Source organism: Chiloscyllium plagiosum, unplaced genomic scaffold (assembly GCF_037043375.1).
Source record: "Chiloscyllium plagiosum isolate Xiang-an unplaced genomic scaffold, Cpla_swu_hap1 HiC_scaffold_4, whole genome shotgun sequence".
Lineage (NCBI taxonomy): Eukaryota > Metazoa > Chordata > Chondrichthyes > Orectolobiformes > Hemiscylliidae > Chiloscyllium > Chiloscyllium plagiosum.
The window spans coordinates 104,603,672-104,617,597 of NW_028270142.1; the positions used below are offsets into that span (position 1 = coordinate 104,603,672).

Genomic DNA, 13,926 nt, shown 5'->3' on the forward strand with positions numbered 1-13,926 from the left:
TTTGGTTTTGAAAGCATTTGCAAAAGAATCATTGTGCAAAGGTGCAGGTGTTCAAAAGCTACATTTTGCTGTATTCTATGCAAATCTACATAACCAAAATTAGCCTAATCTTTATGCTAGTCAGTGTAGCTGCTTAAAACTAAGTCTTTAAGGATACAGCTAAACTTAGTCTCGACTTCATGTTTGAAATATAAAACATTACATCAAACTATGAACAAAGATATTATTGTTATTGTTAAACAACAGAATGCATGAGTATTCTGCAGTTCTGTAGTGATCCCTGACAGGGCCCCAGTAATCCTGCTGTGGAGCTTTTAGTGTTGTTTGCATTCCCCATGCTAGCTCTGATGTCAATCGAGGAATTTCACTTCCTCTATCATGCTGGATTGTATTCCATTCGATAAGTTTAAATAAACTGTAGCATTACAACTGCCACCAAATCAGTGTTTTTTTGATTAAACGATGTCATTAAGTTGAAGTCATGTTGTCATTTTTTTAAAAATAGAGTTGAAAACAAATTGTAACATAAGCTGAAAGACAGATCTTTTGGCAACAAAAGCAGGCTGAAAGCTGAAACCATGAAAACCACACAACAGTTTATAAAAAGTCAGACTGTTCTATCAAAATGTTAGTTCCTTCATGATTTGAATTCAAATACCCTAGCATAATTTATGAATCTTTAAGACTGGCAATTGCTTAAAAGCACACATTACTATTTTAAATTTAATCAAAACTCAGGGGTAGATTCTGAAAGATTAATTTCTAAACCCAGTCTATATAGGGTATCTGTCAGAATACCGACAAAGTTGGAGATGTCACCATATTGCCATCTGCTGACATCTCAATGGATACAATTCGTGATAATTGCATCCTGGTAATAATTATAGACCATTGCACTCAGTGAGCAAAAATGTTCAAGTATAATATAATAAAGCAATAAACACATGAATAAGAATATTTTTGGAGGAAGACTGTAACTTTGAATTTTAAAGAATTTAGAAGTACAACAGTATAATGTATACACAATTATATCATTTAAAAGAGACATATCACTCAAAGTGTTAACATAAATATTCAGTCTGCTGTTCACAATAAAACCCGAATTCCATGAGATATTACAAAAAGTTATGAATGATTTACACTTCTCTAATATACAGGGAAATTGTTGAATGATAGCTGCGAAGAAAATTCACATGCCAACATTATGCTGTGAAATTAAAAGTTCTACTACTGTCAAGATTTTCAAAAGTTCAAACGTTTGAGGCGCATTCGTACTCCGTTTAAGATAATGTTTTAATGGAAAGACACTTAGTGTTACTAGTAAGCCTCCTTGCTTAGTCAGTGTATGCCTTACCTCCTTTTCTCTGAGGCAGAGGGAATTTTCTAAGAAATAGCAAACCACACAACCCTTACGAGTGAAATCCAGAATTGTTTTTAACAATGCAACACAATGAGGTTATAATTACCAGCTTGACTTGTACTTGCTGGTTCCACTGACAAAGTAGGTACGGCATTCAGATGGTCAGATTCAGATCTCTTTAGATGATCATTTTCATCCTTATTTCCTGTAATTAGTTGAGGAGGACAGCTCTTAACCAGTTCATATTTTTCAAACAATGCTTTGGATTGCAATGAAGAAATCTCATTATTGTCATTTTCATGAGGTACCTAAAATAAGAAGTGACAGAATAAAATAATACGAAAACCACCTCACAATCTAATCATTATTATTGATTTTCATTATTTTAAAGGTGACACTTGAAATATTAAAATAAAATCTGTAAGGTCAGATGAAAGTCAAAGACACCAACATAGATTTATAAATCAGAAAATAAAGACATGTAATACGTAATATGCCTTGTTTTAAAAAGTATTTTAAGATAAGGCTGAAGTATTTGCAACAATCTTCAGTCAGAAGTGAATGGACAATCTATCTAGACCTTCTTCAAAGATGACCAACATATAGATGCCAATTTTCAATCAATTCAATTCGTTTTTACTTAAAATCAAGAAACTGAAGGCAATGAATACTGCAAAGCCAATAGCATTGAACTCATATTCCAGAATTTTCTGCATCCTTAATAAAACTGTTTCAGTGTATACCTGAGCAATTTTCCACAATAAAAGCATGAAAATCCAACCCAGCTAATTATTGCCCCGTCAATTACTCTTCATCAGTGGAAGGGATCATCAACAGTGCTACCAGTCAGCACTTATTCAGCAATAACCTGCTCACTTACACCTGATTTGATTTCTGCCAGGGCCATTCAGCTCCTTACATTGTTACAGTCTTATTTCAGACTTAGAGAAAAAAGTTGAACTCCAAAGATGAGTTGAGGTGAGAGTGACTGCTCTTGACATCACGGCTGCATTTGGACCAGTGTGGAATCGAGGAGGCCTAGCAAAACTAGAGTCAACAGGAATCAGGGATAAAACTCCACTGGGTAGCCATACATGACAGAACAGGTTTTGGGAGGACAGTCATCTCATCTCAGTCATTTCAGGACAACACTGTAGCAGTTCCTCAACAGAGTGTCGTGGACCCAATCATATTCAGCTGTTTCATCAATGACCTACTCTTCACCACATGGTCAGAAGCAGGAATGCTCACTGATGTTTACACAATGTTCAGCATCATCTGTGGCTCCTCAGGCATGGAAACAGTCCATGTCCAAATGCAGTAAGACCTGGACACCATCCAGATTTCGGCTGTTGAGCTGATAAGTGGGAAGCAACATTCACACTACACAAGTGCTGGGCAATGACCATGTCCAACAAGACAGAATCCTTGACGTTCAATGGAATTACATTGCTGAATCCCCACAAATGACATCCACTGGGGTGGGGGGTGGGGTGGGGGTAACCACTGACCAGAAACCAAACTGGAGCAGCTATATAAATACTGTGATCACAACAGCAGGTCATCAGCTAGGTATCCTGCCTCAATTTACTCACCTCCTCACTCTCTAAAGAACATAAGAACTAGGAGCAGGAGTAGGCCGTATGGCCCCTCGAGCCTGCTCTGCCATTCAATAAGATCATGGCCAATTTGTTCATGGATTCACATCCACTTACCCACGCTCTCACCATATCCCTTAATACCTTTATTATTCAAAAAAAACTATCTTAGCTTTAAAAACATTTACTGAAGTAGCATCAACTACTTCACTGGACAAAGAATTCCACAAATGTACAACCCTCTGGATGAAGAGGTTCCTTCTCAATTCAGTCCTAAATCTGCTCCCTCTAATCTTGAGGCTATGCCCTCTTGTCCTAGTTTCACCTGCCAGTGGAAACATCCTCTCTACATCTATCTTATCTATTCCCTTCATAATTCTGTTTGTTTCTATAAGATCCCCCCTCAATCTTCTGAATTCCAATAGATATAATCCCAGTCTACACAGTCTTTCCTCATAAGTCAATCCCCTCAACTCCGTAATCAATCTAATGAACCTCCTGTACACCCCTCCAGTGCCAGTACATCCTTTCTCAAGTAAAGAGACCAAAACTGCACAGCATACTCCGGGTGTGGCCTTACCAGCACCCTGTACAACTGCAACAAAACCACCCTGCCGTTAAACTCAACCCCTTCAGCAATGAAGGGCAAAATTCCATTTGTCTTCCTAATTAGTTGTTGTACCTGCAGACCAACCTTCTGTGATTAATGCTCAAGGACTCTCAGGTCCCTCTGCGCAGCAGCATGCTGCAACTTTTTACCATTCAAGTAATAGTCCTTTTCGCTGTTATTCCTTCCAAAATGGATGACCTCACATTTATTAACATTGTATTCAATCTGCCAGGCCTTTGCCCACTCACTCGTAGTATCTATGTTCCTCTGCAAAGTTTCACAGTACTCTGCACACTTTGCTCTGCCACTCACCTTAGTGTCATCTGCAAACTTTGACACACTATATGTGGACCCCAACTCCAAATCATCTATATAAATTGTGAATAATTGCAGTCCCAACACTGATCCCTGAGGCATACCACTAGTCACCGATTGCCAGCCAGAATAGCACTCATTTATCCCCACTCTTTGCTTCCTGTTAATCAACCAATCCTCTATCCATGCTAATACTTTACCCGTAATGCCATGCATCCTTATCTTAAGCAGCAGCCTCTTGTGCAGCACCTTGTCGAAGGCCTTTTGAAAATCTAGGTACACCACATCCATGGGTGCCCGTTGTCCACTGTGCTCGTAATGTCTTCATAGACCTTCAAAAGATTTATTATGCATGAACTGGCCTTCACGAACCCATGCTGCGTGTGCCTGACCTGACATATTGAGATGCCTTGCTATTTCATTCTTGATAATAGACTCAAGCATATTCCCCACTACAGAGGCTAAGCTAACTGGTCCATAATTCCTCATCTTTTGTCTCCCATCATTTTTAAACAGTGGCATTACATATGCTGTTTTCCAATCTGTTGGGACTGCTTCAGAGTCAAACGAGTTTTGGAAAATTACCACTGGTGCACTTACTATTTCTCCCAACATCTCTTTTAGTACCCTGGGATGTATTCCATCAAGGTCAGGAGACCTGTCTACCCTTAGCTCCATTAGCTTGCCCAACACTACCTCTTCCATAATAATGACTGTTTCCAGGTCCTCCCTTACCTTCCTGTCTGTCCTTCCGAATAGTCTGATACCCCTGGATATTTAACTCCCAGTCGTGACCATCCTGTAACCATGTCTCCGTAATGGCTACTAAATCATATTTGCAATGATTTGTGCCGTTAACTCACCAACCTTGTTACAAATGCTACAAGCATTCAGATAAAGTGCCAGTATGCTCGCATGATTTCCAACATCTCTAATAATATCTCCAGAGTTATCCTTCCTTTTTACTACTTTTCAGAGTCTGCCTTGAACTTAAATCCTCCTGCACACATGCTAACCTGCTGCTTAACTGTTTATTTACCATCATACTTCCTATCATTTTCCCTCTCCCTTCCCCTGACTCACAAATTTAAAGTCCTAGTGACCACCTTACTTATCCTTTTTGCTAGATCAATTCAAGTGGAGACTGTCCCATCAGTACAGATCCCCCTCCCGTTCCAAAACCCCAATGCCCCATGAAATAGAACCCCTCTTTCCCACATCACTTCCTTAGCCATGTGTTTACTTCCCTAGTTTTGTTATCCCTACGCCAATTTACATGTGGCTCAGGCAGTAATCTGGAGATTAAAACCCTTGAGGACCTGTTCCTTAATTTTATTTATAGTGCTTGATAGTGCCCAAACAGGTCCTCCATCCTAGCCTTGCCTACATTGTTTGTCTAAATTGGACCACAACAACTGGATCCTCCCCCTCCCACTCCAATATCCATTCAAGCTGGTCAGAGACATACTGCGCCCTGGAACCAGGCAGACAACACACCATGTGGGACTCCCGATCTGGCTTGCAAAGCTCCAACTACACTCAAGAAGCTTGATACCACTAATCAGCCAGCTTGAATGACTCTCAATTCGCAAACATTTACTCCCTCCACACCAATGCACAGCAGCAGCAGTGCATACCATTGACAAGATGAATTGCAGAAATTCACCAGGCTCCTTTGGTAGAACTTTTCAAATAAAACCATAAGACATAGGAACAGCATTAGGCCAATAGGGTCATCAAGTCAGCTCTGCCATTCAATGTCATGATGGCTAATCTGAAAGTCCTCAATTCCATTCTCCTGCCCCATAACCTTTGATTGCCTTATTGATTAAGGGTTCATCTCAACCTTGAATGCACTTGACCCAGGCTTACCAGCCCTCTGCAGTAAAAAATTCCACATATTCACCAAGGTAAGAGAGAAAAAATTCTTCCTCATCTGTCTTAAATATTTGACCACTGACCTCTAGAAGGGCAATGACAGCAAATACATGGGTACACCACTACCTGCAAATTCCTCTCTCACACCATTTTGAATGAGAATATCACATTCCTTCACTGGTTTGGGACAAAGTCCTTGAACACCCTCCTGAATAACATTGTGAGTGTACATGCACCAAATGGACTGCAACAACTCAAAAAGGCAGCTCGTGACCACATTCTCAAGGGCAACTAGGGATGCACAAAAACTGCTGGCCCAGCCATAAATGCCCTCATTCCCTGAATAAGTATTAAAAATAAAAGTTTTAAAACCAGCAAATTTTGGAATAGAAAGAACACCATGGCAAATATCAAGCTCCACATTATAAAATTCAGAAAGAGAGAGTTGGGTAAAGATGGGGCATAAATCTGGAATTTACATAAAAGATATAAGAAATGGGAACAGGAGAAGTCATTTGGTCCTGAAGCCTTTCAATAAAATCATGGCTGTTTGGATTATGGCTTTACCTCCACTTTTCCTCTGGCAGCTCATTCCATACATGCACCACTCTCTGTGTGAAAACGTTGCCCATCAGGTCCCTTTTAAATCTTTTCCCTTTCACCTTAAATTTATACCCTCTAGTTTTGGATATCCGTACCCTAGGAAAAAGACCTTGGGCTATTCACTCTATCCATGCTCCTCATGACTTTATGAATGTCTAAGATCACAACTCAGCCTCCGACGCTCCAGGGGAAAAAAAGCCTCAGTCTATTCAGCCGCTCCCTACATCTCAAACCCTCAAACCCTAACAACGTTATTGTAAACCTTTCCTGAACCCTTTCAAGTTTAACAACATCTTTCCTATAGCAGGGAGACCAGAACTGAATTGTAAAAGTGGCCTCATGAGTATCCCAGGCGAATGTGAGGACTGCAGATGGTGGAGATTAGAGTTGAGAATGTGGTGCTGGAAAAGCACAGTAGGTCAGGCAGCAGCCAAGGAGCAGGACAGTCAACATTTCGACCAAAATCCCTTCATCAGGAATGAGCCAAGGGCTTTTGTCCAAAATGTCAACTCTCCTGATATTCGGATGCTGCTTGACCTGCTGTGCTTTTCCAGCACCACACTCTCGTCATGAATATCCTGTACAGCCGCAACATGATATCCCAATTCCTATACTCAAGTGCACGGACAATGCGTACCAGACACCACCTTCACCACTCTGTCTACCTGCGACTCCACTTATAAGTTTGACAAAATGGTGGACTGACAGTTGCATGGATATTGCAACTGCTCCAGTGTTGCAAGCTTTCTTGTCTAATTCTAATGTTTTTTACATTACAGAATCATAAGATTTTTACTTTGATTCATTTTGGAACTCTTGTAGTCCAACTAGTTACAAAACAAAACACAAAGAAGTAGAGATGTTTTTTAAAACATAGTTTGTGTCTGGGGGCATCCACGTGTTTGTCAAGTAGCGATTTGTAGAGAGATCTTTTCTTTATTTATAAAAATATACATCTTAAAAAATCAGTTTCTTTACAATCGTGAAGAAGCAGAGTTTTTTCTTCAACAGAGTTTGTGTTTCAATCTGCAGAAGGAATTTTTTTTAGCTTTGTACATAAAAAGACACAAAAAAGATTACTTATATACAAAGCTTATGGACAGGCCTATATGTGGGTGGCTCTGGAAAGAATTTATTTTTATCTGAAGACTGAAAGATTAATGTTGGATTATTTGAGGGGGAGTTGTTTTTTTTCTTTGTTCAACTAATTTATTTTTAATATTTATTAGTTTAAATCTTCTCTTTGCATGCTAAAATTAAATCTGTTGGAAAGCGGTTTAGTTTTACATATGAAGTGTTATTAAGAGCTTCTTTTTTTCAGGCTTGATATCACAGAGGGCGTACAAGAGACACTGAGTGCGATGACTAGTAGATTTAGAGAAGAGATTACACAATAAGATCAGTCAATTAGATGGGTGACTCTCAGGAAAGGTAAGAAGTAAGTTCAGAAGCCTCCGGGGGCTATTCCTCTCTCAAACAAATATACCATATTGGGTATTGTTGAGAAAGATAGCGTCTCAAAGGAAAATAGAATTACTAGTCAGATCTTGGGCACTGAGAATGACTCTTATGTTAAACAGAGTTTGTCAAGATTTAAAAGAATAATTGTTATAAGGGACAGGTGCACAGCCAGGATTAGGTGCGAATATAGGATACTATGTTGCTTTCCAGGTGCCAGGGTTAAGAACGTCTCAAATGTTTGAAGCATATTGTCAAAGGGGAGAGTGAGAAGCAAGAAGTTGTTGTACACATTGGTAGGAATAACATAGTTTAGGAAATTAAAAATCACATAACACCAGTTTATAGACCAACAGGTTTATTTGGAAGCAATAATTTTTGAAGTGCCTACCTGATGAAGGAGCAGCGCTCCGAAAGCCATTGCTTCCAAATAAACCTGTTGGACTATAAACTGGTCTTATGTGATTTTTGACTTTGTCCACCCACTCCAACATCGGCTCCTCCAAATCATAGTTAAGGAAGAATTAAGGCTTTGCAGAGGGAATGTAAGCGGTTAGGTAAAAGCTTTAAAAGCAGAACATAAAAAGTATTAATCTCTGGTTTACTTCCAGTGCCAAGTTCTAATGAGGGAAGAGAAATAAAAGCATAGGGGAGATAAATCAGTGGCTGAAAAGGTGATGCCATATGTAGGGATTCAGTTTCTTGGATCATTGGGACCTCTTTTGGGATAGAAAAGATCTGTTCAAAAAGGATGGGTTGCACCTGAAGTGGAAAGAGACCAATATCCTGGCGGGGAGAGTTGCTAATTTCGAGAGCCTATCAACTTTTTTTGGGAGTGAGGGGGTTCTTTCTTTAACAATGAAAATAGAAAGAAAGATAAAGATGATTCTGAATCAGAAAAGAGCAACTTAATTCAAAAGGACAGACAAGAGTCAGTGAAGAAAGTAACTCTCAAGAATTAAACTGCACTTATTTCAATTCAAGACTTCTTTTGGATAAGACTGATGAACTCAGGGCATGTATGGGAACATGGAACTGGGATATTGATAGCTATTACAGAAACTTGGCTGAGGGAAGGACAGGACTGGCAGCTCAATGTTCTGGGTTTTAAGGTGATATAGGAAGGATAGAAAGAGAAGCGAGGAGAGGGAGTAGCATTTTTGATTAAGGAAAACATTACAATTATAATTAAAGATATTCTTGAGGGATCATTTAGTGAAAATGTATGGGTTAAAATTAAAAATAAAGAAAGGGGATGATCACCTTGAGACTGTAGAGGGATTATAGCCTACCTCCTGCATAGTCAGAGGGAAATTGAGAAGCAAATATGTAGACAGATCACAAATATGTAAGAATAACAAGGTTGTAATAGAAGGGGAATTTAATTTTCCAAACAATTATAAAGATAGCCTGGGATTTTTTTCTGCTGGAGTGTAGAAGGTTGAGGAGTTATCTTATAGAGGTTTATAAAATCATGAGGGGCATGAATACAGTGAATAGCAAAGGTATTTTCTCAAAAGGTGGGGGGTTCAAAACTAGGGGGCATATTTTTAAGGTGAGAGGAGAAACATTTAAAAAGGACGAGGGGCAACTTCTTTCTTTTACAGAGTGTGTGGAATCAACTGCCAGAGGAAGTGGTGGATGCAGGTACAATTACAAAGGTACATGAATATGAACTAGTTTAGTTTGGGAACATGGTTGGCATGGACTTGTTGGATCAAAGGGTCTGTTTCCATATTATATGACTCTCTGACTATGACTCTATTGACTGGGATTGCCATTGTGTTAAAGGGTTGAATGGTGAAGAACTTAAATATGTTCAAGAAGATTTCTTTATCAATGTTCCTACTAGAGAAGGAGCAAAATTTGACCCTCCCTTGGGAAGTAAGGCAGGACAAGTGACCGAAGTGTTAGTAGGGGAACACCTTGGGACTAGTGGTCATAATATTATTAGTTTAAAGTAGTTATGGAAAAGAATAAGCCTCTATAAAAGTAAATATTATTAATTGGAGTGAGGCAAATTTCAAGGGCTTGAGATAAGAACTTTCAAAAGTTGATTGGAGTAGACTATTTTCAGGTAAAGGGGCAATTGACAAGGGTGATAACAGTTCAGAGGCATTATGTTTCTGTTAGGGTGAAAGGCAAGGCTGGTATGATTAGGGAACAATGGATTGAGGTTATCAAGAATAAAAAAATGGTATATTAGATATAGATAACTGGGATTTTGAACAGTAAGAATGTTGGGGTATTCTTAAGAAGGAAATCAGGAAAGCAAAGACAGCATATAAGATAACCTTGGCAGATAAGGTTAAAATAATTCGAAAAGATTCTACAATTACATTAAGAGCAAGAGAGCAACTGGAGAGGGTAGGCTCCCTTTAAGATCAACAAGCTCATCTTTGTAGTGAACCTCGGGAAATGGGGGAGATATTAAACTAATATTTTGCGTCAATTTTTACTGCTGAGAAAGAAATGGAGGCTAGAGAATTCAGAGAAATAAACATTGATGTTTTGAAAACAGGAAGTGCTGGATATCTCAGAAAACAAAAACATCTTCAGGACCTGATCAAGTGTCTCAAGATAATGTGGGAAGTTAGGGAGGAAATTGCGGGGCTCCGAGCAGAAATATTTGTATCATCCATAAACAGGGGTGATTCACTGGCGGACTGGAGGGTAGCTAATGGTATGCAACTGTTTAAGAAACATTGTAAGGGAAAACCTGGAAAACTATGGACGTGAGAGTCTGACATCGGTGGTGAGTGAGTTGTTGGAGGTGATTCTGAAAGATAGGATTTACATGCTTTGAAAAAGCAAGGATTCTTTAGGGATAGTCACCATGGTTTTGAACAAGGAAAGTTGTGTCTCACAAACTTGATTGAATTTTTTAATGAAGTAACCAAAAAAGTTGATGGCGGCAGCAAGGTTAGCATTGTTTACTTGGACTTTACTAAAGCCTTTGACAAGGTTCCGCATGGTAGACTAATCCGTAAAGTTAGATCACATGGGATAACAGGATGAACTTGACAACTGGATACAACATTGGCTTTATGGTCGGAGACAGAGGGTGGCGATAGAGGGTTGCTTTTCAGAGGCTTGTCATCAGTGGTATTCCACAGGATTTGGTACTGGGTCCACTTTTATTTGTCATTTATACAAATGATTTGGTTGAGAATATAGGAGGCATGGTTAGTAAGTGTGCAGATGACACCAAAATTGGTGCTAGTGTGGACAATGAAGAAGGTTATCTAAGATTACAAAGAGATCTTGACAAGATAGGCCAATAGGCCGAGGAGTGGCAGATGAAGTTTAATTTGAATTAATGAGGTGTTGCATTTTAGTAAGATAAGTAATGGTGGTCATTGGGTAATGTTGTAGAATGAAAAGACCTAGGGGTTCAGGTGCATAATTCCTTGAAATTTGCATCACAGGTAGACAGGTTAAGAAAGCGTTTCACATGCTTGCCTTCATTGCTCAAACTTATTGAATACAGGAGTTGGAATGTCATGTTGAGGTTGTGCGGGACACTGGTGAGGACTCTTCTGGAGTACAATGTGCAGTTCTGGTTGCCCTGTTAGAGGAAGGATATTATTAAACTAGTGAGGGTTCAGAAAAGATTTACAGGATGTTACTGGGAATGAAGAGTTTAAGATATAAAAATAGACATGGGTCTATGTCACCAAGTCCAGGGAATGGGTTGCAGGAATAATGCAAACAGACCAGAGATGTGTGTTGTCAGTTGGGGCCTGGTCACCCATCAAGTGGGGCTGTCTGACCGAACAGCTCAATGGAAGTCAAGAGCAGTGATCAGGAGCCACTTGTGCAGAATTGAAGTTCTAAAAGTCAATTCTGGGGATTGGAGGCATGCTGGAAAGCAGAGGAATAATATTAAAAATGAGCTACTCAAAACATAATGGGAGAGGCACAGTGAGGAGATAGTGAACAGGTGGACATGGATTACTGTGATGGATTACATCAATGATGACCACTACCCTGGCTTCGATAGGTGCACAATGCAGCATGGTGGTTGGCACAGCAAAGCTGTAGGGCCAATAGAGTCATAGAGATATACAACATAGAAACAGACCCTTCGGTCCAACCTATCCATGCTGACCAGATATCCCAACCCAATCTAGTCCCACCTGCCAGCACCCGGCCCATATCCCTCCAAACCCTTCCTATTCATATACCCATCCAAATGCCTTTTAAATGTTGCAATTGTACCAGCCTTCACCACATCCTCTGGCAGCTCATTCCATACACGTACCACCATCTGCGTGAAAAAGTTGCCCCTTACGTCTCTTTTATATCTTTCCCCTCTCACCCTCAACCTATGCTCTGTTGAGCTTTGAGCACTACTTGTGAATGATGTGAGGCCCTTCAAGAGACAACTGAATTAATATAGTACTTTAACAGTATAGATTGTAGTCACCTGTAATCATATGTGAAATAATATCCAACTGCGCTAGTTACATATTCTGGTCACAAGTAATCTTGCCAGTGAAATTTGTCTTTACAGATTGACCAGTAATGCAGAGGTAATCACATGCAACCTTTAAAAAGGCCACTATTCACAAAGACAATCTAAGTATCCAAGGCTGCACAAGTGGTGATTTTCTCTCATCTTGAACTGTAAATATTCGCCAACATACTCTTTTATGCAATACAGCCTTTCTTCGGTGATGCCAGAGGTGGGGATGGTGGGACAACCTATTAGCAATCATACAGCACTTACAATCCCCTATTGTATTGAGCAACATGGACTATGCCATATTCTTTGTAACAAAGTCGCTGTGTCAAAAGTCCATGTCGAGGCATTCCATAGCTCTCCTTGTCAGACTTGTATATGGCCCACTTTGTATATGAATATGCTAAATGTCATTTATGAATAATGTCACTCTCTGATGTTCCCACAAGGGTTCATTGGAATTGTGACCAATAAGTCCAGCCTCAGCAGAGATCTTCGCCAGTTTGGCTGTGGTGCAATGAAGGTCAAAGAAATTGAAGAGGAACGGATGCATCAGCAAGCCCAGGACCCAGGAACAATTTTTCCTGGCTGCTGAACAGTTTCCACTTTAAGAAGTTGCAGCTGAAGGTTTCATCAGGATGATTGCGAGGTATGGAAGGACCAGGATGTCATTTCGGCAGTGTCACTATAGATTGCAAATGTCCTAGAACACTGTCACAGAATGATGCCAAATGCTGCAGCAGGTCCTAGAACCTGGCAGGGTAGGTGGTAGTCCTATTCTAGTGGCTGTCAAGATAACAGCTATGATAAAATGTTTGTATCTGGCTGTAAGCCTTGTGCACCATCTTTACAAGGCCACTGTGCACCTGCACAAGCATTGGCAATCCGATGTTACCCCTCAGTGGCAGTCTGATGGCACTCAGTCTCTCGCACATGCAACCCCATTCATGCAATGTAGATGCCATTTAACCACAAGGCCACATACTTAATCTGACTTTAGAGAGATAGCTATCCATATCTAATCTGTCCTGTCTGAAAACCCTCTCTGAATCCCCAGTACTATTTCCCCAATAACTGCATTTCGTCATTGACCAATAGGGTAGGATCACATACAAGCAAACATTTGGACGATACAAACAAAGGAAACAAATACGGAGGAATACAAATACAAGATCCTATATTACTATTCATTTGAAGAATCCAATATTTGAAATTCGCTCATACTAACAAAGGGATATTTATATTGTACTACATTGTGTTCTAACTTGCATGTACAAGTCAACTTACAAATGCACTCAAACAGGTTTCATTCTTGTAACCCAGGGACTGCCTGTACAGGCTACAGTTCACAATGCAAATGAAAAGCTAGTTGATGATCTTGGTAGTCCATGATGGTCTTCTACATCCAGCTCACATCTCCTGAGGCTAAGTGTCAATCAGGTTCTCTCTGCATGTAGGACCCAATAGTTAAGCTGTGTCACCCAAGAGAAGAGCTTCCTCCAGCTCATCCTTCTTCATAGATGACTGCTCCCATTCAATGGGTTCCTCAGCATTAATCAAGTCGCCTTGGTGCCTGGTCTAATTGTACAGTCTAATATCTAAACAGCTTGAGAAATTATTACAGACAAAGAGGGGTGAG

General features: G+C 39.9%; 2 protein-coding genes across 3 annotated transcripts in view; one reads left to right on the plus strand and one right to left on the minus strand.

Annotated features, from left to right (window-relative positions):
• Positions 1–13,926, plus strand: part of rnf41l (ring finger protein 41, like) — a 389,670-nt gene that overhangs the window by 298,454 nt on the left and 77,290 nt on the right. The window lies entirely within an intron of this gene.
• Positions 1–13,926, minus strand: part of rad54b (RAD54 homolog B) — a 210,860-nt gene that overhangs the window by 173,188 nt on the left and 23,746 nt on the right. Inside the window, exon 2 of the mRNA XM_043688055.2 lies at positions 1,467–1,668. Coding sequence (XP_043543990.1) covers positions 1,467–1,668 — 202 coding nt within the window. The remainder of the gene's footprint in view (positions 1–1,466; positions 1,669–13,926) is intronic.